The sequence below is a fragment of the Rhopilema esculentum genome, chromosome 21 (genome assembly GCF_057945365.1).
Source record: "Rhopilema esculentum isolate cy_ngs chromosome 21, ASM5794536v1, whole genome shotgun sequence".
Taxonomy (NCBI): Eukaryota; Metazoa; Cnidaria; class Scyphozoa; order Rhizostomeae; family Rhizostomatidae; genus Rhopilema; species Rhopilema esculentum.
Genome location: NC_142835.1, coordinates 3,254,002 through 3,280,061, shown reverse-complemented (window position 1 = coordinate 3,280,061; position 26,060 = coordinate 3,254,002). Strand labels below are relative to the sequence as shown.

At 37.5% G+C, this 26,060-nt stretch overlaps 3 protein-coding genes across 6 annotated transcripts; 1 reads left to right on the top strand and 2 right to left on the bottom strand.

The window, feature by feature from the left end:
* Positions 1-208: 208 nt before the first annotated feature.
* LOC135684451 (uncharacterized) lies at positions 209-8,856 on the bottom strand. Its single transcript, XM_065200025.2, has 10 exons — positions 8,548-8,856; positions 7,434-7,778; positions 6,818-7,138; positions 5,887-6,153; positions 4,878-5,159; positions 4,212-4,517; positions 3,869-3,898; positions 3,440-3,539; positions 2,193-2,500; positions 209-1,736 (listed from the first exon to the last, which is right to left on the bottom strand). The coding sequence occupies exons 1-10, from the start codon at positions 8,627-8,629 to the stop codon at positions 1,321-1,323; spliced, it is 2,457 nt and encodes an 818-aa protein (XP_065056097.2). The 5' UTR covers positions 8,630-8,856; the 3' UTR covers positions 209-1,320.
* Positions 8,857-11,931: 3,075 nt separating this feature from the next.
* Positions 11,932-12,645, bottom strand: LOC148957571 (protein CFDP2-like). Its single transcript, XM_089115034.1, has one exon. The coding sequence runs from the start codon at positions 12,643-12,645 to the stop codon at positions 11,932-11,934; it is 714 nt and encodes a 237-aa protein (XP_088971160.1).
* A 3,531-nt stretch (positions 12,646-16,176) lies between these two features.
* LOC135684863 (uncharacterized) lies at positions 16,177-25,060 on the top strand. 4 transcript variants are annotated; one of them, XM_065200547.2, is made up of 8 exons: positions 16,178-16,451; positions 17,006-17,341; positions 18,625-18,945; positions 19,976-20,254; positions 20,973-21,032; positions 22,222-22,269; positions 22,614-22,710; positions 23,499-25,060. In XM_065200547.2, the coding sequence occupies exons 1-8, from the start codon at positions 16,397-16,399 to the stop codon at positions 23,989-23,991; spliced, it is 1,689 nt and encodes a 562-aa protein (XP_065056619.2). In that variant the 5' UTR covers positions 16,178-16,396; the 3' UTR covers positions 23,992-25,060. The 4 variants fall into 4 exon arrangements, with proteins under 4 accessions (XP_065056621.2, XP_065056620.2, XP_065056619.2 ...); XM_065200546.2 differs by having other exon boundaries at positions 22,611-22,710; XM_065200549.2 differs by lacking the exon at positions 20,973-21,032 and having other exon boundaries at positions 16,177-16,451.
* The last annotated feature ends 1,000 nt before the right edge of the window (positions 25,061-26,060 follow it).

Genomic DNA, 26,060 nt, shown 5'->3' with positions numbered 1-26,060 from the left:
CTGCAAATTGCGTTCAATTGGCATAAAAGCTGAAACCAAAAATTACTATATAAATCAAGGCATCCAGGCTTTTTAGTTTATGGAAGGCTTTCATTTCATTATGGCTTATTAGCAGGGGTACGGAGTTTGTGCATAGCAACACCCTGGGTTACCAAGCCTTACGTTTTAGAACCCCTCAGAATAATTTCTAGATCCGCCCCTGATTATGCAATTTTTTCCATTAGCTGATGATTTTAATGGTACCTTGGAATGGGTTTATAGGGTGTCTCACAACATCAACCTCTGGAACACGATATTAAAACCGTACACTCCAAAGCATTAGCATTATACAAAGACATACCAGATTGGTCATAAGCAATTGTTTTAAACACGCTAAAACTATCTATAACACAACCCTTTCGAAGTTAAGGATTTCAAAATAGAAAAGTCATCCATACACTGCCTGAAAATTTTACATAAATATATAGGTTGTTGGATTTTATCCAAACTTTTTGCGCACAACAAACAATGTGCAAGACAGGTACACAAATATAGTTAAATAAAAAAGTTACAGCTAAAATTACCTCTTATTTGGTGCAAATTACAGCTATGGCTCTATATTTTCAAATTAGGATCTTTGCTCGAAACATCAATGGATGTAAAAAGACAACTTCGCACAATATAATTTTTACTCTCATACGTAATAAGGACACGAGAAAATGAGGCATAGTACAGACCCAGCCAGTGAACATACAGCGAGGCTGAGACTGTTTTCAGTTAGAAATGATAGCATGGTGTTGGTGACTTAGAACAATAACTAGCAAAATTGCACTTTGTGACTCTTTTTTTAAAAAGGATAGGAGGCAAATGAGAACTTAAGCTGCTGCTTCTGTTTAGCTATTTCAGCTTTTGCGTGATGTTGTTTTAAAATCCCCAAAACCCTAAAAATCATTTACTTTAAAAGCTTTATACTAAAGACGTTAGACATGAGAGAAGTTAAGAAACCTAGGAACGAAATTTTCAAGTTACAATACCGAAACTAAAAAACCTACTAAGAGCAATTTTCTAATATAACAGAGTTTTGAAACCTTTGCTTTCATGTATCTAAGAATTGATTTTGAAGCTAGAAGATAGTTAGTAATATTTCTTGTTTGAATGGAAGCTTTGTATCATCATAAATTCCCCTATGACGTCCTTAGCTATCTATTTCACTCATGAAACCTGAGAAAACAATGCCAACTTCCATTCTAAGGGCATCTGATTCTGGCTTTCCTTCACTAAACACTAACATTGCAAGTTTGGACCAATTACTCCGCTCTCCTATAAGCGTGGACTACTCTCCTATAAGCCACTCGTTCGAAAATCAAAGAGTTCAAAAGAATAAGCCACCTCATCTGGTGCCTGCTTTTGACTAACAATAGGTGGCAAGATAAAGCTTTTACTAGGCATGTCCGTATCATCTTTTCCTTGGTCAATTTCTTGTTCTTCCACCACCTCATTCTCCTGAGCCTGTATTTCTTCCTCAAGCACCTCTACATCCTGAGCTCCAAGGTCATCAAGTCCCAACTGTTCCAGTTCCCATGTTTCGTTGTTTCCCAATTCATCATCTTCCGTCGTGTCTTCCAATGAAGCTTCTTCTCGGGGTTCCTGTCCATCAGCCTCCTGCTCATCGTTTGTTTCTGCTGGTGAAGACAAGTAATTTTCTTCCCTGCTAAGTTCACTCTCAAGCGTTATTGATGCTTCGTCAGTATCGTAATCTGCATAAGAAAGCGATTGACAATGACAGGACTTTTACAGGCAAAACATGACCATTGAGCACTGCACTGGGTTGTAGTACACCTGTTAGGGGTATTGGCAAGTAGGGTAAATACACCAAACTTAGTCCCTTAGTCCCTAAGTCAAAAACATTAGTCCCTCGAACATCAAACAAGAATAACGTTGGGTTGGAAGGAAAACAAGCTTAGTGAAAAAGATGTAAAATTTTTGCTATGCAAAAAATTGATAGTTTATTTCTGTGCACAATGACACAACCCCAAAATCGAAGTGCAGAGCACATTTTGTTTTCTTTTGATGAAGTTTTTAATGCTCTTTTATGATTCAGGAATGTCTCCTTTTTCAATAGGGTTCCCGTTACAGCTATATTCGTTACAAACAGTACTGAATGATGTGAGAAAGTAAGATTGATGTGAAAAAGTTAATAATAGGCAACTTACTCATATTTGTTGGAAGATATATAGCATTTGATATAGGTAAACGCCCGTCCTCATCTTCACTTCTTGCATTTTCTTGTCTTGCCTCTGGGCTTGAAAACATTGGATTGACAGTGAAACGATAAATGCTGTCCCTGTGAAACCCATTATTCGTTTGTCCGAGCTCTTCCCCATTACCATCATTTTTCTTCTTAAATTTCACCTCTTTAGAATCGCCGTCGGCTACTCTTACTGCGCTGAATGCTCCTGTTTCTTCTGCATTTGGTACCATGCCATTTCGGGGTGTTCTTTCTCGGTCATAATCTCTGATTCTAAACAAAAATACAGCAATTACAGAATGAAATTCATCATATACTCTTGCTGGTAAAAATTACCTCCTTCTCTTCCATAGATAATGGAACATTGGAAAGGGAGGAGCGGCAAATGAAGGCAAAAAGGGGCGCCTAAGTGACCTGCAAGCAAATATGTACTTTGCCGCTGTTTTAGAAGAGTGGAGACGCTTGCCCTTAAGACCCTTATGCCCCTAAGCTCTTACGTCTATGCTTGTCTCTTTCATGTAGGAATCCGACAATACGAAATATCTATGCATCTCTGGTAAAATATTGGATTGAATGGCGAACTATCTTGATCCGCCTTTCACCTTAGGCACCTAGATAATCCCATACGGATAATAACTCTTATAAAAGTTGTTTAAGTCTCGTAAAGCAACCTTTAAATTTTCTCTTTTTATTTGAAAAGGTATCTGACGTATCTATTATTTTTCTTTCTACTTTAAAGTGAAATTGTCAAGTATGATAATTAATATCTTAAACACGAGGCAATTCTGAAAGATATTGCTCTTCTCCTGCTTTATGATCTGTTTTCTATGATAAGGCATCAATTTTTTCTATGTCAAAAGCTGTTATTTCCTGCAAAAAAAGCTTATTATGAAAACCCGTATTCATAAATGAGACAGTAAATGTGGGGAGTGCATAAGCAGCTTTTGAAAATTCAACAGAGAATTTTGCTAGGTAGTGAAAAAGATAATTATTTTTTAAACTGACGGTGTACTCGTTTATATCATAACTTAGATTTGTTGTCATCAACAGACTTGTACTGCAGCTATTAATCACTAATACACAAACTTGAATGCCAATGCCGAATATCTCTCAATGCTTTGCTTTTGACCCAACCCCTGGCATGTTTTTGTGTAAGGTCTTCAATTACAAAGCACTTAAGAAATCAGTCTAGAAGTATCAGAAAAGCGTTACCTTCGACCATAAACTGTTCCGCAAAATACAGCGAATATAAGCAGGATCAAGCCAGCGAATCCAATGATGAGTGGTATCACCCATGCGTCATCATCTTTCTCTAAAATTCGAAGTTAATGAACGTTTATCAATATGCTGTGAAAATAAATGCAGTGCATGCTTTTGTCAGTGCTTTGTCCGTGCCATGATTCTATGATGGTGAAACTGCCACTGAAATATCAAAAGGGCTTTCTACGGTAACCCCCTGGTAGCCCCCACTGTATTCACTGTTATACTTGTTTCAAAAGTGTAAATGCATTCAGAGTTTTAGAATTGCAGATGTTTGGGCTATAAACTTATCTCTCATGCAAGTTTGCATGATTTGTAATAATGGTATTTAGAAACTAAAGACATCACTACATTGGAAAGTGGTCTTCGGGACCTTCTTACCTCTCTTAATTGCATCGCTCCTCGGAATGGCTGGAATGAAATGACATTATAGTTAGTAAAGCAGTCAAAGAGTTGCAGCGTTAACAACCTATCAGCAATATTTGAGCATGCATGAATATTACGCTGTGACTGTATGAATATCTGCAAATTCAATAATATTACCATTATCGTAATACCTAGGCCATGTGTCCTAAAGCTTCCAGGAGATGATGAAAATGATTTTGCTTCCTTCTTAACATTAAGGTCCCTTTTTGGCTCTGAAGTCTGGGGCTTTTCATCTGTGACACTAAATTAGATGCTACTTGCTTATATCATCATGGCTTTCCAAGTTCTAGATACATACCTTCGATAGATATGTTATAATTTCTTGAGCGGTATTTGTGATCCCCGTATGAAATGATGGCATTATAAACACCACTGTCTGTTGGACGCACGTTGTTCTTCATTAAAGAAAATCTATAGTGTGTTAGATTTGCTTCTTCTTTCAAGATTTCCATTGTCACGTTGAATTCACCTGAGATGGGTACACTGTCACGGGTCCAGACAACCTTCGGCCTCAGGTTAGACTTCACGTCATATTGAATGAAGAAACTAGAAGATTCTCTAGGTGTTAAATAATGTGTGCTTTTGTTTTCCATTTCGACCATCCCTTTAAATAAATAAAGAATAGAATTAATTGATGAAAGAATCGCGATACGTTGTGGGTAACGCTGGATATTCAATCTTCAACCAATAATGATAATAATAATTGATTTTTGCAAAGATGCTAGCATGATGTAGTTGAAGCAATAGAATTATATGTCATAGATGCTTCCCAGTTTTTGCTACTCCCTTCCTATATTTTGTCTCTTTTTTATGTTTCCATACGAACACATGCAGAGAAGAGATAGAATTCTTAGTATTTATAATGCTTGAGCCTTGCATTATTCTTATACTATTTTAAATTCCAGCGATTTGGAGCTTTATTATTCTTATTTACTATATTTTATAAAATAAAGTGTGTACTCACAAATAATTTCAATTCTTTGATGAACTAGCTCTCTTCCAAACATATTCTCTGAAATGCAAGTCCAGTTCCCCGCATCTGACAAAGTCGTGTTAACAATTTCAACGTGACTAACAGTCGTCTTTTTATTCAATGCTACGTTTCTAGTTGCGTGTATAGGAGTACCATCTTTGATCCACATCATTGTTGCCACAGGCCAAGCTATTGCTGTGCAGTTTATTAACAATGTATCTCCTACAGGGATGTAATGATGTTTCTTTGCACTATTTGTGATTTGTGGAACATCTGAAAACAAAAAAAAGTAAAAGAACGGTTGGAAAGTCTGCAAAATCTTGAATATCTCCCTTCACTAAACCCACATTGCAATTATGGCGATGGATTTTTACCCAAGGAAAAGTGTTTTCACATTCAATTTCATCAAAATTTCAAAGCCACCTTATTCAAGTTGTGTATTAACTGTACATATATATGACAGGAATCTCAAAAATGGCTATCCTGGGTATCAGGCTCTCAATAATCCGGGATAAAGTATTGTACACTACTAAAAATCCTTGCTCAAAAAAATATTTCAGTGACTAGTTTCGAACTATACTTCTGAGACTAAATGATGAAGACTCCCCATCATTGCTATCCCCGTCATCCAGGGTCTCCATCATTGACAAATTTCCTGGTTTTTTACCATATTACTGCTACAACACTAATATTTTTCCATACTGCAATAAGAGAGCAAGTAAGAAAATGACGCTGTGTTTTCAGAAGTATCGATGCGTTACCCTGAATTTTGGATGCTTGATCTTAACCATTACAGAACAATTAAACTGTTGGCCTCAAACTTTTACATGCTCAGAGTATTTTTTTTAATATTACGTCTTGAATGTCATTCAATAGGAAATTGAAAAGGCAAGAGAATTTGACAGATTTCTATATCTTCAGTTTAACAAATTTATATTTGGTTTCTGATCTTGCTCATGTACTTTGAACTTCTTTCCTAAACATGAGCCTTGCCACTCACCTCCAACTTCTACATTAAGAGAGCGAACAGCACCGTCACCAATTTCATTCTTTGCATGACAAAAATACATCCCTTCGTGCTCCGTTGCTATATTGCGCAGAGAAAAGTTGCCATTAGAGTTATTTGACAATGACGTCATTGATTTTGTTATCTCATAATGAGGATCTGGGTAAGAAACAGCCTTGCATGACAATGTTGCAGTTGTTCCACGTAGGAGTATAGTAGATCCTGTACTGGTCCTGAATTCCGTTGAATTACCAGGCGAGTCTACGATGAAAAGCTAAATTTCAAGTTTCAAGCAGTTACTCATTTATCCGTGCAAGTCTCAGGTTTCTAAGCAGTAAATTGACTCACAAGGAAAGCTTGAGATCTCGGGGGAATAGTGAGATTTAATTCAGATACTTACTACAGTAGATAAGTATAATTGTTTGGTAGCCCCTTCAGAAGCCTAGAAGTTTTACCCTAAGCAACCCCCCCCCCCCCCCCCCCCCTCAGTTTTGACGCTTATTGTCGTTTTGAAAACAGATAAACACATAAAAACCTACAAAGTATATTATACTCTGCTTTTTAAAAAAATAATTTTGTAATATCAGTTCCAATGCATTAAAACTTAAATAGCTTTTTGACATTTTAAAATCGAGTAAAATTTCTATAAAAAAGGGTCTAGTTCCGAAGAGTGCTGGATTTCCATTACTTGTCATGATGGGTGCTAAATTTCTACTTTCTTGTGAAATGCTTCCCTTGAAGTGAATTTTGGAGGGTGATTCTCTCAATCGAAAATAGTAAATGTCGTTCACCCATGTGTAATAAGAAAAGCCATAATTCTATGTTTCCGTTCTTATCAAAACACCACATGCAAATTGAAGCTGTTTAGCAGTTAATGATTCAGCATGTTTTGCTCTTAAAGCGCAACATTGATAAGTTGACTTACATCTTACAAGTACTGTGAAATTTTTGAACCAGTACTTAGCATCACCAAACGTTACATATCCTTGGTACAAACCAGAGTCATTTCTGTGAATGTTGCTCTTGAGCAGCTTAAACCTGTATACATTGCTAGCTCCTTCTGTTCCAATTATTTCACGTGTTGAATTTGTGTTAGCGAAATACTTTACTTCGTTGTCTTTGGCAAACCAGACACCAGATGGTGGATAATTGGACACTGCCTCAAAGTGCAGTATCAAATGGCCGCCTTCTATTGGTTTAACTGATATGTGATTGGTCATGTTTGCACCATTAGCTTTAGCAAGTCCTGTGAATAGGAAAGTCCTGCACATAATCATAATCATTAATGAAACTATTGATAACAATCGTTTTAATCAACTTAAAATAACTATGAATTCAAGTAAATTGTATTAGGAATAAATAATAGCTTATTAATTAACAAAATAACATATTAATATATTACGTTATTTATTCATTCCTAGTAAACTTTACTCAAATTCATCGTTATTTTCTTTTTTATTGTACAGCACGCAATCTAGTATATTTGAATCAGCTTGTTCATCAATATCGTCATCAAATCATTACATCATGAAATCACTTACGGAAAACATTGAGTTGCATGCTGCTTATAATGTTTCTCCCCGAAAGCAGATCTATAGAGCACCCATAGATTCCACTGTCTTGTACCGTGACATTGATAATCACCATCGTTGCATTTGCTATCCAGTTGATTTTATCAGCAAAGCTGGCAACAACTTGCGCTTTTGCTGCGTTGAAACTTCTCATTATAAAGCTCTTGTCCCATCCATTGTCGGATTTCAATTTCCCCCATTTAGCAAACTGAATCACTTCGCCATTCAAGTCATAGTCCCATGCAATAGTGGCGTTGGATCCTTCTTCGATATACTGTATACTTGGTGGAACTTTGGTCCAGAGGGCCAGAGGTGCTGCCAAAATTAAAAATTATGTGCTTTACAGAAAGGAATTCCCACAAAATTGGCTTTGATATTTTCAATGAGGGCAAAGTGATTCTTTCATATTTTACTTTAGGTGCAACGTAATTCTTTGTACCTGTGTATAAAGTTTAAAAGTCTTGATCAGTGTCAATTTTCCCATACAAGCACTTAACCTTTTAGCAAAGTTTTAATCTCAAATTAGGGAAATTTTTGGTAGAGCAAGCTTGCAACTGTAGTGCCGATTTGTTTTCCTTTTAAGCTGTCCATGCTTTTTTGGATTTTGGTATATCATCTTTGTTTTCCTTTTCATTATAATGACGAAGATTTTCTGTCAACGATAAATGAATTTCTCTTAGTTGGTACAAAATATAAACACAGTCCTGGGGTGACTATTAAAATGTTTAATGCTAGTGACGCGAGTTTTACGTCTGAATGCCATGCTACTTGCCTCTTGGTATTTATAATTGGTATGCCTCTTGATAAATATTAAACTTGCAGCTAGCATAATCAACAATAGGTGTTTGTACAGGATTTGAGTACATTGCAAAGAGACGTTAAGCAGACAATTTAGACTTATTGAGAAAAAGCATAAAATACTTTAAGAAATGATGAGATTCACTCTTGAAGAAAAACATTTAAACTGAATTGTTGTAGAAACTAGAGATTAAGTGGCTTGAGAAAATCTAATCGCAAAAACAGTTCTAAATAAATACAAGTTTGTATGTGCTTAAATGCAAATAAATCGCTTAAACATACTTACTTGCTATTTTCCAATAAAGTGACGAACTTATAAGGAAGAAGATGTAGAAGCATTGGCGTAAATTGATTTTAAGGTGGCACATTTTGAATTGTTAAGAAAATTATCGTAGCTTATCAATTTATAAAGCTTCAGGCTGTCAAAAGGCCTGACTGCCAGTAACTGTAAAGTGGATAATCCAGATTCTGAACACAAAGTCATTGAAAATGCGATTAAAAATTAATATGAGACACCTACCTCTCTATCTTCATAATAAAACAATTGTTTAGTCATTTTTCATAAATATTTAAATCTTTCTTGAGAACAACCTGTTATGAAAATGAATAGACAATCGTCCTCATCAATTTCTAATAGCGAGTCTTGATCAAGCAAGTCAGTACGGTTAGAAAGTATATTAGAATAATAGATTTTGCAGAATGACATTTGCTTGTGCTTGACCACAAAAATTATGTGTTGCTTATCTATGGCAAATGAAATTGTCCTTTTCCAAAATGTTTGACTTGTGGGGAATATTATATTAGCTACCCTGCGAATTAAGCAAAAAAATTGACACACAGAACACGTAGAGGAGCATCACAAATTAACTGTACAGAGAACCAATAGGCGATTGGTCGTATATGGACAATTTCACTTTGCCTCTTTGTCATCATTTTTGCGCAATGAAGCTCATTGATGGGAAGAAAGAGGGCGAAAATTTGCCAAGCAGAAGTGGACATAGCTTGCCAGCATACAGTAGGAAAGCAATTAGCAATATCCCCCAACATAACAAAGGAAGTGAGCTGCTGGGGTACATTCTTGATGGTATAAACTTTCTATTCAGGGCCCGCGCCACCGATTCTAAAGTGAGGGCGGGGCAAAAAAGGGGTTACCTATTTAATACCTAAAAGGGGGATTTAATATCTATAGTTAGCAAGAAAAGTGGGGAGCCATGACCCCCCTGTGGCGTGGGCCCTGTTATTAGAAAACTTTGGAGCACTCTTTTGACAAACATCTCTTCTCTAAAAAAGAACTGAAAGCAACCATTCACCCTACCCTTATGACGTGCACCAGGGGACATCGGGGCAATGCTGCTCAACAGACTAAACCATTAAGTCTAGGGGATGCAGGGGCTGGGGGGTTAAGCCTCCTCGATAATTTTCAAAACTGTGCGTAAAAAAATACGTATATAATCTTGCTTTGCACTTTGCATGTCTAGCCCCTAAAAGCTTTTTTAGGCCTCATTTTGTATTACGCTCTGTGGTCCCTTTTTACATTGAGGCAAAAAACAGAATGACATCAACACGCTGTCACGCTAAATACTCTTCTAAATGACCCGTGCAAACTTTAGCAGCAAAAGGCAAATGTATACCTGCTAAATAGATAAATTATAACTAGTTTACAGTTATCTGTCACTAAACTAATAACATAAAGTCTTTCACAGTCTTTACATCTATGTTGGCAATAAAGTTGTTTCTAGTCTTCTTCTTCTTTAACAGTTCGTCGATAATAACGATGACGTGGGGAGGAGCTAGTGCCCATGCCACAAGTGAGATGACAGCCCAATTGCTGCCTTGAAGGTGCTGTTGTAAGTTTCACATTTGTAGGCCGCCTCAGTAGGTGATGGTTCTGGTTCCAGCTTGCGTAGCCTCTTGTTGGTCAATAGTTGCACGTTTCTTCTCCTGATGGCACCAGCAGCGCCGGCCATCACCTTCCTCCAGGTCCCACGGTTATTGACCTTTCCTCTCCAGTCTTCATACTCGTTGGTATTCTTCAGATGTCTCTTAAATACGTCTTTGTAGCGCAATCGTGGTGCTCCAACCCTCCTTGAACCTTCTTTCAATTCTCCATAGAACACAGCTTTTGGAAGTCGGCTGTCTTCCATACGTATGACATGCCCTGTCCACCTTAGTTGACATGCGGTAACCATTTCTTCAACACGCGGCATTTCTGCCCTTTCCAGTACTTCAAAATTTGATATATGATCTTTCCGTGAGATTTTCATTAATTGGCGGAGATGTCGCTGCTGCACTTTATCAAGTCTCTTAATGTGACGTCTGTATAAAGTCCACGTTTCAGAGCTGTATAGAAGCGTTGGTATCACAATGGCTCTACAGACTTTCATTTGGGCTTCAAATGGATTCCTCTCTGGTCCCACAGACGGCTTCTACACTTTCCGAAGGCTGATGTTGCAGATTGGATTCTCTTCGTCATTTCTGCGTCTATACTTCCATTGTTGGAAATGGTACTGCCCAGGTAAGTGAACTTGTCTACCTCAGTCAGTGGGGTACCGTTCAGGAGCACTTCACGAGGGTCAAGCTTTGTGTTTTGGTGTCTTGAATTAGGACTTCTGTTTTCTTGGTGTTGATCGTTAGTCCAAATCGCTTTGATGCTTGCATTGCCTGAAGACTGTGAGTTACAAGAGCCGAATCATCTGCAAAAAGCAGCTCTTGAATCAGTTTTTCCCGTGTTTTACTCTTTGCTTTGAGGCGCCTGAGGTTGAAAAGATCTCCTTCACCTCTGGTTCGGATGTTGATATCACCAAGTTCTTCTGGCATGCTCTTTAGGACTGCAGCAAGGAAAATAGTGAATAGAGTTGACGCAAGAACACACCCTTGTTTCACGCCGTATCCGACACTAAATGAGTCTGAACATCCATCACCACAGCAGATGTTGGCAGACATGCCGTCGTGGAAACTCCGTAAAACTCTGATGAAAGTTTCTGGGCAACCATAGCGACTCAATAGCTTCCACAATGTTTCTCTGTTAACCGTGTCAAAGGCTTTACTGAAATCAACAAAGGTGACTATGAGCGGTTGACGCTGTTCAGCACACTCTTCTTGTAGTTGCCGCAGTGTGAATATCATATCTTGGGTGGATCGGTTGGCTATGAATCCACACTGACTCTCAGGAAGAATGTCTTTAGCAAGGGTCTGTAGTCGATATTGCAGAATTTTGGCCAGTATCTTTCCTGCAACTGATAGTGGTGAAATTCCTCTGTGGTTTCCACATTCTGCACGGGCCCCTTTTCTTTTGTAGATGGTCGCGTCTTTAAAATCCTGGAGAACTTCTGCTGTTGTTGACCAGATGTTGCAGAAAAGCTGTAACAGTTGGTTTCTCAGTGCTGGTCCGCCATATGTCCAGACCTACGGTGGTATACCATCTGCATGGAGCACGCTGTATGGAGCACGCTGCCGTCAATACTCTTTACCGGGTCTAAGCAAGCACGCTGTGGTCCATAAACTTCTTTCAATGATGCAAAGAGCGCTTTGGAGTCGTTGTTGTCTGCCAGACTCTGTAATTCGGCTGCCTTCTTGGTCCACCAGTCATTTTTCATTTGTCGGAGTTTCTTTTGAAGTTCAGATTTCACGTCCTTGTATTTGTTTCTTGACCCTCTGGTACATCTATTATCTAGTGTCCTGTGGAACAGCGAATTCTTTTCGTTGACAAGTTCCATGATTTCTTCATTTGATTCATCAAACCATACGCATGTTTCCTAGTAGGTTTGCCAAGGACATCTGATGCAGCGCTAAAGACTGCATTCTTCAGGGCTCTCCACTGTTTATCACTGGTACCAGTTAGTAGTGTTTGGAGATTATCATTGATCGCAGTTACAAGTTGGTCCTTTACACTTTGTTCCTTCAACTTTTTCACGTTCATTTTCTTTGGGGGTTTGGACCGTTTTTTCTTCATAGAAGGAGGTTTTGGTTTAATGTGACACTTGGACCGAATCATGAAATGATCAGTAGAGCACTCGGCTCCTCTCATAGCTCTGGTGCTGCAGAAATCCTTCAGATCACACATCCTAGTAATGATGTAATCCAAGAGAGTAGGGTGCTTAGATCTTGGATGCTTCCAGGAGTGATGCCACTTGTCTGGGTAGTTGAAGAATGTGTTTGTGATGGCTAGATCGTGTTCAGAACACTTTGTTAGAAGCAGCTCGCCGTTTGAGTTCATTTTCCCTTTTCCAAACTTTCCTAGCGCTTGAGGCCATGTCTCATGTTCTTTTCCCACTCTGGCATTAAAGTCTCCTAGTAGGATGAGCTTGTCCGCAATAGGGGTCTCGGAGAGCAGGCTGTCTAGCGAATGGTAGAAAAGCTCTTTAGTTTCGTTGTCGTTGGTCATTGTTGGCAGGGGCGGACTGGCTAATTTTTTTGGGCCGGGCTAATTTTGATCAAACCGGCCCACAAAAATAGCAAATAAAAAACTCCTCGGAAAATGCAAGTAAATGTTAGTCTGTAAGGAAAACAAGTTTTTAAATTCAGTAATTTTGTTCATGGATGAATGCTGGTTAACAGAACATGGTTAACAGAACATGTTAAATATGTCATTTGCTGACAAAATAGTAAATAAACAAAAATTTTAACTCATTGGTTTGACTTTTTTTCTAAATACAGTAACTTATATGTTGATAATGTGATCGTTCTTGATGTCATCTAACAGGTGTTTTTCTAAGAACATTAACATGAAGGACTCCAGGTTTGGCTGCGAAAAATTTATACGTAATCTGTTCTTTATATAATTAAAGTGGAAAAGCTTCTATCACACTCCAATTGTGACAAATAATTTTCTAATCCTCCGGAAAACCACAATGATTTTCAGCAGCCCAAAGATATCGATTTGTCAATTTCTGACCCCAAAAAGAAAACATGGGCACCCCTGTTGAAATTTTATCGTGTAGCACCACATCCCTGTTGGGCGGGGGTCCTTTTGACTTAAGATAGTATATGCCTAATAAACTTACCATAACTTGTATGAGTTTATTGAAAGGAGCAAGAGCAAGACCCTGTTCTTTTTTTGTGACGTTTGTGGCTTTTGCTTGATAAAAAAAAGCTTTGTATCGTAGCTGAATCGTTTTTTAAGTCTCGCAGCTTTTCCTCACGAAATTTCTGCGCACCATCTTTGGTTGAAGCCTTCTTGATCTTCCCTTGTTTTACGTATGTCCTCTTCATTGCTTCACATCACAGAGCAAATCGCTTAGTGAACTCTAATTTTTGAACTATTAAATTTATTACCTTTGGCAATAGCTTGTGCTTAGGCAAAAACACGACCAGCTTCAAGCAAAAGCTAAGTAAAAAGACATCAGGGCAGGTTAAAATCTTATGTATCGCATTGAAACAGGGGTGTTACAGTATAATATGTCGCCAAAAAGGAAATACCGTCAAGAGAAAATATGACAAGATGTCAATAATATGTTTCCTGAAGAAGTGTGTTTGGGCTGCGGTGACAATAATGAATTCATAATTTTGATGGCTTTGGAGTACTCGCGTGTATATTTATTCTTTCCCACAAAGTCTCTGAAAATTCAAGGCAAACAGATCAACGCGTGGGTATACATTTTGCCTCGCATTCACTTTTTAAGCTAATTTATTTTTTTGCACTTTTATCAACCGGCCCTTAAACCGACCGGCCCCTCGGGCGATGGCCCGAATAGCCCGACCAGCCAGTCCGCCCCTGATTGTTGGTGCATAGGCTGAGATTAGTGTCAGGTATCTCTTTTGACCGATGTGAATTCTTAACGATATCAGACGGTCACTCTTTCCAGTTGGTATTGACTCAAGCATCTTAACAAGTTGATTCGAGATTGCAAAGGCAACCCCTGCTTCTCTTCGCTCACCAGATGGTTTACCGGACCAGTAGAATGTGTAAGATTTTTCTTTGAGTTGTCCTTTGTCAGAGAAGCGGGTTTCTTGTAGTGCTGCAATATCAATATTGTAACGTTCCAGTTCACGTGAGATGAGAGCTGCTCTTCTTTCAGGTCGCTCTTCATTGTCAAAAAAGGGTTCTGACATTCCATGATGCCAGGATAAGTTTAGTAGATAGTTTCTCTGTTTTCCCACCGCAGTTATGGATTCCCGCTGACCGCGGCTTGCCAGCCAGGAATGTATGAATGAGCAATTTTTAGTCCACCTTTTTTAGGACCTTCCCCGGATTGGGGCAGGCAGTGCATCTCTGAAAAGAGCTGCCTGGTCATCGGAGCAGCTGCCTTGCAACGCTGTCGTTCTTCAGCAGGAGCACGACCATCACACCCCGATCGCCTGTGTGCAGAGATCACGCTGTGGCTTCCAGTTCATCAAACCTGCCGGTACGCCTTCACTCCATCGCCACAGGGCTTTTCCACTCCCCTCCTAGCTTGGGCAATCGTAGGAACTAGTAGCTTGCCCAGTACTGCTAGCACCCTCTCCGTTGGTAGCAGAAGTACAAAGGCAAGGACAGACCAAGACAGTCTGCACATAAGCGACCAACCGCATCCAATGGTTGGAGCAGACCTGAATCAGGTTCGACGACACCCTTGTAGACCGCGTCGGCACTGCGGTGCTGACTCATCCGCTGTCCTGCCGTTGGGAATTGCATCCTCTTCCGCCAAAGCACACCGTTGGCCAGACTCTGCGGCATGTACAGATGGTGAAATGCCAATTCATCATCCGCTTCGGTTACCCAAAGAGGGAGGCTTATGGGTGCTACACCTTGCTCAAGTGTGACCCAGCACAGAAATGATTGAGGGGTAGTGACATTCTCCCCAGAACCCCGGTATTCCCATACCAAGACCTCATTTCCGGATGCAGTTTGTGTCATGCTCAGGACAAGTTGTTTCTAGTAGTATATATATAACTTTCATCTTTTCTTATGAGCTTGTTTCTTTGCCAAAAGACAATATGTTCAGTGGTTTTGTCCTAACTGACGTTTGACCTTTGCTTATTTATTTCTTTGTTTAATTTATCCCATAAAATTGGGTTCTTGAGGCGGAATGATCTTTCTTCTTAGTTCATCTCTTGTTCTTGTATATTTTAAATTGTTTTCCCTTTTATCTCTTGGTCCCAAAATTGTGGGCAAAAACCACAAAAGTAAGCACATTTTCCGACAAATTACAAGCTATACCGACAAAGCGGTAAACAAATGTGTTTTAACCCCCATACCCCTGCAATTAAAGCTAGGGGCGCCCCAAATACCTTTGCAATTCCTGCCACTTATCAGTTTTATACACCTGTTGATGTTCGTTAGGGGCTGATTTAATATAACTTTACATCGTGAATTGCTGAAAATTGATACCTTTTATTGAAATGTCCCAAAAAGGGAAGTTTTGATTTCGCACCTTCAAAAATTATCCAGGAGAGGGGAATTTATTGACCCAGTCAACCTGGACCCATGCAAATAGATTATAGAAAATTGTGGTAAGCCCTGCAATTTTCAATTTTTTTATTTTTCTAACTATTAATAAGTTTTTTCTACCCCATGAAGTTTATAAGGCACTTTTCTTGTTCTTTATGAAGATTTACGAGCCAAGGCCCTGCACCACAGGAAGCTTGGGCCAAGACCTTAACTTTTTTGCAGAATAAACAATTTAAAATAGGGAAAGTAATGTGAGGAAATTGTCCTCTAGTCCTCCCCTCTCTTTTTAACCTCATTTGAAACTGAAGTTTTGCTGACACTGTTTGTCTGTGTATTTTGGGCTAATGTATTTTTGGTAGCCTAAAAAATTAACTGTATGAAAATTTGGAATATTTAAAATCTTCCTAGCAAAAAATGAGGGAAGGTCTGCTCCCCCCTGTGCCACTGACCCTGCCCTGAAGAAAGTTTTTGTTTTGACAATGAGTCATCATGCGCAATGTGAGTGCACTGTGAAGGAGAGAAACACGGAATTTCGCCCTGGTGACAGCTTTCAAAGCCGTTAAAGATTTTCAATGGAAGTCAGGGGGATGTTTTACCACGGTAAAAGCCACCAGCCAAGCAAATGATAACAAACAGAATAGATGTCGATGCCTGGGCCTTTTATATTTTTTGTGAATGATATTTCAAGAATTAACAAGGAGCTTACACACATCAGGTGACTGTGGCCTTCACCAACAGTCCTGGTTTTTGGCCTACCATCACGAAGATGAAACTGGATCCTATATCTCTTGTTTTCGTCGTTTGTTGTATTAGGATGAATGGTAAGATTTTATTTGAGTAAAACATGTTTTGATTTCTTGAATGGTTTTGTTTGGGTGCCTTTAGTTTGAGAAATAATGGCCTATACAAACGAATTTCTTTGCTATATACAATCAGCACCAAAAGAGTTCAACATTCATAGTTTGAAAACCCTAAATTACATGGGAACTTCAACTTCCCTGTCCCTTTGGATCCAAATTCATATTGACCATCAGATTCAAACGATGCTATGATATGAAATGCTCATAACTTTACGAGTTATTTCGAAACTAAACAAAACGGCCAAAACACAGCTAACATCTCTAATAAAGCCGGTCAAAGTCATGAAAACCATATATGATTAAGTGTCTACTCATATTTTTTAGGTCAAAACTATTTTAAAGATATGTCTACAAAGCAGTTTCCTATTTCAATTTCATTTAGATGTTACAGTATTGCTAGATATTTGTTTTTGTAGAATATGTGGTAATAAATGTTTTATTTTTTTATCCCAGAAACATGTGAATGTTGTGAGCAGCTTATTTTAACAGGAACATTTTGCTTTTATATTTTGCAGGTGTATTTGGAACAGCTTACTTTACAACGAAACCACCACCTTTGCAATATGTTTTACAAGGCACCAATGCAACTTTTGGATGGGATTACAACAAAGGGTCTAGTGGAGAACTTTTGACTGGAACCTGGGGAGTGGATGGGTCAGGCTCATATTGCATACTGAAGCAAATTTCACTAGACCCTCAATCTATTTGTCATGGATATAGTCTTAGAGACAAAGCTACAATGGTTTTGCAGAATGTCTCTGTCAATATGACTGCAAAATATTTTTGTCAACTGGTGTTTTTAGTGCCCAATCAAGTTACTATGACAAGTACTGCAAGTCTAAATGTTGTCAGTGAGTATTTGGTGATTTTTAGCAGTAACTTATTTATGTGCCCCATTGCTATGTATACAGGATGTGCCCCATAAGCCCACAGGATATGTGCCATACTTGGATATTTCAGAGTTCACAACGGCTGCTCAAATATATAATGTTTTAAAAGGTATATTTTTGGAAAGAAAATTCACAATCCTTCCAAAAAAGGTATTTTTATAAGATTGTTATATACAGAATGCCTTCTAAAACAATTTCCAAAAATATTCAGATCTGTGTTGTTCAATAATGGAACGATATCTGCTTTTAATTTACATGAAAAAGAGAGAATAAAAGATACAATGGCTTGATGGTAGCCAGTTAAAAGGATAAGCAACAGAACAAACAGTAAAAAAATCGGTTTTGGATCATCAATGATAATAAACAGTGGCGGACACTTGGGGGGCAAGGGGGGGGGGGGCAACCACCCCCCCAAATACTTTAGAGGACAATGGTCTTTTGTTCTAAACAATGGGAAATGTGACGTCATCTTATTAAAACAATAGGCTTGCCCCCCCCAATATTTGATCAAGTGTCTGCCCCTGATAGTAAAAGAATTAATAGCTGATGTAATAATAGTAATTCCTTTCTTATTTGTTCTTACCAATGGCAGTATTTCATGGTTGTTAAACAGTCTTGTCATAGACCCATAATGTAATTCTAGACACAAGCAGATGCCCCTTTAATTGAATCCTATTGAACTGAGCTTGATAACCTCATGAAAAACCAAATATGCTATTCCTATCTTTCTGATCCCAGCACCTTTAAGGTCACAAGTTGCATAACTGATTAAAATAAATTTGACAATAAGAAATAACACTAGAAAAGTCAATCCAACCAGAATCTAATACCATTGGCAGTGTAGACTGGTATTCATCAACAGACAGTACAATGGCATTTTTCATGACATTTACCTGTTTTATACAAAAAGATTTTTGCATGTATTGAAAATTTTTCTTAATAATTTTTTCCTAATTATAATTATATATATTATTTGATGCAACATAATTTATTTATTTAAAATCTTAAAAGTGAGCTAGCACACATTCTAGCTAGATTCTAGCTAAGTTAAAATTTCTTATTTTTAAAATTTGAAAAACAAGATGCAATTTCCAATGATTTTTTTCTTATGAGAGTGCCTTTGGACCAAACTGAATGTTTTTATTTTCCTTACAGTAACTCTTTTTCTCAATACTCTGTGGAAACAAAACATTAACATCCATTGAAATTGGAGACAAATTAATTCAAAACTGTTTTTCTTTCAGGGAGGCTTCCAACATTTACCATGCTACCTACTCAACAAAATCTTGGAATTGAAGGGGGAAGAGATGTCATTATTTCAACTGAAGTAGTTGGGGACTACCCACCCGTTATCCAATGGTATCGAAATGATGCTTTGGTCAATACAAGTTTGTATCCAAATTCTTCAAGATTAGTAGATACAAATGCACAGAACGAAACAATTGTTCAGAGTAACCTAACAATCAAGTCACCAACAAGAAACAGTGGAGGTCGTTTCATGGCTAGAGCTGTTTTTGGAACACACAGTCCTGCAGCAAATACTTCTTTCTCAATACAGATTTGGTGTAAGTACAAATATTTTTCTCAATATTTTTTGCTCATAATTATGGCAAAGCATTGCTTTGAAAAAGATTAAGGTTTACTGGAGTAAGACATATTTTGCTGCACCTTCTGGTACTCAGACCTGCTCAAAACTCAAATGGCTCTCAACAATTCTCTAATAATTTTTTTGTTAGTATTTTCATCATAGAAGAAAGCAATTCTTAAATGAGTTGAAATTAATTGTTCAACTACAATGAAGTATTAACAGCATCTCTTCTACTGGTCTTCCTATTATGCAAATGAGCCTAAATAATGGATCCACACCGCATGACGGCTCAAACTTCCTTAGATTAACCTGGTTATCTGAAGATTGACCTGGTTTTCCTTAGATTAGTACGTTTTTTGGTGCCTTGGTTCTTGAGTTACTTGGTTTGGTTTTCTGAGGCGGAAATGTTTCTTCAAAAGTTTCTGCTTTTGCTGTGAGATTTTTACGGTTTGACTTGCGGATCGATACAATCAAACAATCAGGAAGGAGGAGCCTCTACCCCCTCTCTACCTCAGGCAACTCCCTGATTAGCAATAGTCACAGGAGTGCAAGCAATTTTTTTATCACATGACCTCTCCTCATCTTGGAATCAAGGTTAATGGCACTCTTGTCTTTCCTTTTCCTAATCTTTAAGGCATTGAGTCATGATAAAATGGACTGGATATACGCTAAGTGCCAAAATCTGCTGATTCATGATTTTCATGACTGCAATGCTATTGGTTGACCTTGAACTGGTCACATGAACTCACCTCGTACTGATTGACAAAACAATTTTCATCAATAGTAAGTTGTCAACAACGGATGCCAATATCACATGAAACAGCAGTGATCACGCCGAAACCAAATGATAACCTATAGAGAAAGCCTATTTACCATGACTCAATGCCTTTATATTCTACCTCAGGGTCATTGGGTGCCTGAATATCAGACTTTGTAGGGGTGCTAATAGTGATCTTAAATGCCCCTACATTCTTACTTATTGATTTTTCTTTCATATTCAATTTTAGATGGACCAGAAAAGCTATCAATATCATCAAGCAAATCTGGGATGGGCATTGCTCAAGGCCAGTCAGTCATTGTCACATGTTCAGCTACTTCATTTCCGCCCTCAAGATATACATTTTATAGAAATGGGACTGTTGTTCTAGAAAATTCTACTAGTGGCATCTTGACCATTTCTAGCTTTACAAGGAACGATATTGGCAATTACAGTTGTTTTGTTGAAAATGAAGTAAGCAATGGTACCATCAGTGGTGTCTGGTTTTTCTTTGTTGAAGAACCCCCAAGTAAGTGGTTGTTGGCAATTAATGAACTCCATAATATTTTGTTGTATTCAGTTGGGCTCTGGGATCATAACTTTACATATAAGCTAGCAAACCAAGATGGTCTATTTTAAGGTTTAAACAAAGACATTTTTTGTATTTGATGTTTCTAAATTGAACCTATTTGTGTAACATTGAATATTGAGAAGCACACCAAAATTTGCACTTTATTATGAATCTGGGCTCCTATATATTGTAGTCAATTTCGTAAATGGAAAAACAAAATAAAAGGGATATGATAGTTCTTTTTTGCTTTTTCATATTTTCCAAAGACAAAATTCTCAGGTCGATGGAAAAGTTTGCATAGGACCAGTTTGCATAGGATTTTGTGATTATTTTATTTCCTTGTTTTCTTGTTGATTTTAAAGCAAATTTTGCACCAATTATTTGCACATTTTAATCTCATTTCAATCCTGTTAACCATAACACTCGCTCGCTTCAACTAAGTCTGTCATCCAGAAATTCTTTGTTATTAATTCACCATCTGCTTCATTGATGATAATGTTTAAAGCTTCAATCAATAGAGCATCTTAACTTAACTCATCATCTGTGTTTTCTGAACGCAAAAATTTTGCAGAGCAAAAATAAGAGACATGACAAAAAGATAATTAATTTGGTATGAGATTAGTTTTCATGAAATCTTGCAAAATCTTTATGCCAATTTGTCTGTGTGCCATTGCAGCAACTACTACTACACAAAAACCTACCTTATCTAGTACAACTGATGGAGGAGCTTTGACTAGTAAGTTTTTATTTTTAATGTGGAAATTCGATATTCAGCATAAGATAGAGACAAAATTTTTGTAAAATTTTCATTGTTTGATTTAAAAAATTTCCTATGAAGGTACAGTAACAATTGGCTCCTCTGAGATAATCAACTAGGTGATTGTACAACATGCATCAAGTTTCTCAGCATCCATATCTCATTGTTCCCTACTCTCTTTTTATAAAGGCTTTTCTAAGAAAGTACTATAGAGAAAATAGACTGATTTCATTTGCATTAAATTTCACTCTAGTTGACTGTATATGCAAAGCTCACTCAACCTGTTCATTTGTCTACTTTTCTTTGAGTTCTCTAATGCATAAATTATCTATTGCCTGATAGGTTATCTACTTTTCTTTGAGTTCTCTAATGCATAAATTATCTATTGCCTGATAGGTTAAGGCATGTTTCCTAATTCAAAAAGATAATCTAGGCCTATTGATCACATTTCTAACATCTAATTTATCTTCCAAACTAACCCCTCACTCAATCATTTAATCAAGTGACTTTCTACACGTGATATATGCACAAATGACTAGAATTGCACAATATATGCTAAACAGTTGTATCATCCTGATATTTTTTTATCAAAACATTTTACATAACAATAACACAAGCAGTGTCGTATAAAACTGTTGTGGCAATCTCAATATTCAGTGAGGGTCTCACTTTTTAGTTGATACCAATGACAATTTGGCTAGAAAATTATTCTTCAATCAGGTGTAGCTTTAAAATGACGACGTCGTGGTCAAAAAAGTAAACACTTGGTGGATGCACTTGATTAATAAAACGCCAACCGAAAACCTGCTTTCTATAATCAGCCCCGTTTCTTATAATAATTTGAGTTGAAACGGTTTAGAAGGGGGCACAAATTTTTTCGATATATAAAAACTTGGGGGAAAATATTTCAGTGTACGAGTAAAAGTGTTCTTTAGGTAATTTTCGAGGACCAAAGCCCATGAATCAAGAACTGTCAACTTACTTTTGAATCTAGCTTTGAAAGAACAAATTTTTGTTTGTTTATGATGAATTCTAAGTTAAGAGAGGTTCTTGCAACAACATCGAATGTTAAAAACAGAAGCATATTTTCTTGCAGTACCTCAGATCTCTCTTGAAATTAACAATCATTATATCCTCTTTAAATCGAAAATTGACGATTTTTTTCCAGCTACTAAATCTTCAAATGTCACAAGTAGTCCCGGAAATCGAACTTCAGGTAAATCTATAATCGCTGTTCGTTGGTTTTTTAAACTGTTTTGGCCATTCTCCATCAAAGAGAACTGCTGTTAAACCTAAAGTTGGATCCAAAGTTGGAATGCAATTTCAGTAAACATCGCTACTCAACGACAATCATTTGATTTCTAGTTACACCATGATGTTGCAGATTGAAGCCAATCTAGTTTTTTTACTTTTTAAAGGTTTTTAGGTATCTGAATCTGCAACGGTTAAGAGCTTTGTTCATTTATAAGACAATTTTCCTGTAATAAGGTTCGCTACAATCGATTAAGAATTGAAAGGAATGTTTCTATTTTTTAGCAGAATGTTTCTTTTTTTTAGCAGCAGATGAATCTATTCCCTGGTGGGTTTGGCTTGCAGTTGGTCTTGCCTTGCTGCTAATTATTTCCATTGTGATCATCGTGATTTTCTACATAAAAAGGTACTTATAAACTTTATCATATCTGTTTTGCATTAAAGAACTTAATTTTTTGAGAACATGGTTCTCCTACCAAAAAGGTAAAAATAAAAGATATCAGTCTTGAAAATGCCTACCACGGTAGTGTAACTGTGTGCTATCACAGAACAGCAACGTTATATTTTTGTCTCGCTGGTATTGGATTTTGCAAGTTACTGTGATGGCTTATACGTATGGGTAACACCCTACTATCGTCGATTCCATAAAACATCGACTTCATTTTTCCCCATACCATCTCATCAAAAATAAGGACGGGATTTCCCCCTATCCTTTGCTCCTGTGTCGTTCAGAAGTCTAGTTTCTAGAAATCGTTTGGATGTAAAGGTTTGAAATGAATAAGGAAAGTCTGTAATAAGGTTCTACCCTTCTTAGAGAACGTACGTATGATGTCTTTTTAGATCAATTCATAAGATTTGTAAGTCCGACAATTCCAAGCATTGTTTTCTTGTATTATTGTGAAAGTTTTTTTCAAACAATATTTCAGTGAAAGAACATTCTACGGTGTGGCTTGTTCTGATTTTGAAAGCCTTTTATATGCCAGAGTGCAAAAGAAGTGGCTCCGGAAATTACCTTAAAGGGGCTGACAACAACGTCGATAGAAGATCTAAAAATTCTCCTTATGCAATTTCTCCCGATAAAGCGAACCCCGCTTTGCTCCGAGAAGGGGAGATTTTCCATTCAACGGGTATACATTATCTGTTATATATTTCCCGGATTCTAGTTAATCAATTAACTATCGATTGTTTTAACAGACGCCGTACTAAAAAGAAGTCAAGCAAAGGCAACGTAATGAAATTCTCTAAAGGAATCGACCTTGATAGCTATATCCAGAATACCAACTATCCACCTGGGTATGAAGATACTGTTCAAAGAGAGGCTAAAATGCAGAATGGGTTTGCTTCGAATGACATGCAGGTGGACGGCGATGCTGGAAAGACAAATCTAGGAATTCGGTTTGAAAGCGAGCATGACCTGATAGAGCATTATCGAAAGGGTCCGGAAACTGAGGATGAATTTGATGACGTCGATTTCAAAGATCACGACCCTTTCGAAGACGATGAGGTTCGAATAACTGATCACGACCCCTTTGAATCAGATTACAGAGAAGCTCGGTCCTTTGACAATGGAGTTTTTGAGCACGATGATGAGGTTTATAAAGAAAACAGCGAGTCGGAAAGGGACAGCGAAAAGAACCCAGATTTGTTTGTCAATGTTAACCAAGATTTCATCCAGTATGAAATCTGATTTCACTTTAGAGTAATAAGTTTCTGTCTATCCTTACTGCCCAGGATTTTTCAATCCGATTGTGGATTTTTCAATCTGGCGGTGGCAAAGCTAGCCTTAGAGTCATCTTTTGTTTTGCATTTTATGAAAAGGATTCTAAGAAGAAATTGTGGTATCACAACTTGATATTTTCTTTCTATTTTATCTTCACTCCATAAGGGCAAACCACAACTAAGAAGAACTCTTTCTCAGTTGGTACTAAATGATAATTGCACGGTTATCTTATTGTAAAAAGATAATTTATTTAATGATTGTAAAAAATTGATGATTTTTTAATAAAAGGTGTAATCATTGTGTAAAATGTTTGTAAATCATTTTGTTAAATTCAATCTTTATCTTGTATAAGATTTCATTTGTGAATTCCTACACCCCTGCCCCAAAGGGGTAAAGGATAAATCTAGGCAAGTCCACAGAGAATCCCCCAACACCTCTCAGTCGAATCTCTCTTTCGAATACATTGTCGTGTACAAAACAAAGCAGCAAAAATAGACAGAAATAGAGAATAACCGAATTTTCCATCTTTTAATGTGTTTGGTTGTATAATTTATGCTTGTGAAGTGTCCAGCTGATTCTAAGCAACCTATACAAAGAAATAAATTCCAGGTTGCTGAACAGTCTACCTTCGTTTCTGAAATTCGACCAGTATTACAAAATTAAATTGATAGCAGTAAATATGTGCTAATGCCATTCATCTTTTTAGTTCATTATATGCATGTATGGGATAAACTAATGCCATGGCTAGCGTTTTTTTAAGATATATTACTGCGAGATCTTTTCTAATGAGCTTGAAACGGTGTCATCGCATGCTTTTTGCTGCGACAATGTCGCTGTGTATCAATAACTCTTGTTACCTTTCGGCATGTTAGTTGCAATTGCAAATCTTAAGGACCAAAGAAGTATTTAGCAGTTTAAATTTATAGTTTTCATTCTTTGATACGAGGATGTATAAGTTGTATTTAGAGGGTGTGTAAATTTGCTGGTTTCTTGAAAATGATGTAGTATTTTTTGTAGCATAACGAGTTTCACTTTATGACGACTCCTTTCATTTTTCAAACTTTCTGCTCTCTTTCTAAGCATCACTTTTGTTCAGTTTTAGCGTTGATAACCATGTGCGCAATGAACAAGATCCTGCGAAAATATCTCACAAGGTTAAAATTGACCACCTCTAGGTATTATCGTGCCTGCACCCATGAATCAGTTAGCTCTACATAAGTTTGATTACCACGGAAGAATTACAGTGGTTTGATAGGACAAGAGCCTGTGCTCATGTGGCCATATCTCAAGCAAGTTGCAAATAACCATCCATAGTGGTTGTGGTATTTAGCGGAAATCTAAAAGTAGATTTTATGACGTCAGCATTTTGCCACTCTATAACCCTCTGGTTTTGGATATCCCGTCAAATGGATTTGAAAACCCATCATTTTTGTATTGTTTGCTATCTAGTTTCCGAAGGTAGTTTTAGGGCACTGAGAAGCTATGCTTATCGAGCAGTGTCCTGGTCGTTCCTCTCGATGTAACCACGCCTCATGATTCCTATGCCTGGAATTACAGAGAGCTGGTGACTCTCCTCACTCTGAGGGAAAGTTTGGTCATGTCAGAGATTCGAAACACAGACCTTTGGCGACCATAAGCACTGAGCCATCCTCCCACATTGACCCATCATATTTCCCTGATCCTTGTTTTCGTAGCCTAAAGAATGGAAACTAATTTCGAAACAAGAGTGCAATAAGATTCAAATCTATGGAAATTCCCTTGGAATTAAAATTTACTTTGTTATCTGTTTTTAAATCGCTGTTCATTAACAGGGTGGATTTTGTAGGTTCAGAAAGAGTACCATTTTATATCTCAGTTTTTGTTTCAATATGCTGCGTGAATGTATCTTTCTTAGGTGCTCAAGAATGGATTTTTGCATTGTAAATGGCTCACTCACTCATAATCTTAGCCAATAACATTCACAATTAAAGCGTTTCCTTACGTTTTTGTCTCTGAATTATTAGTAGTTAGTACAACCCTAACCTGGTTGCTGAGTT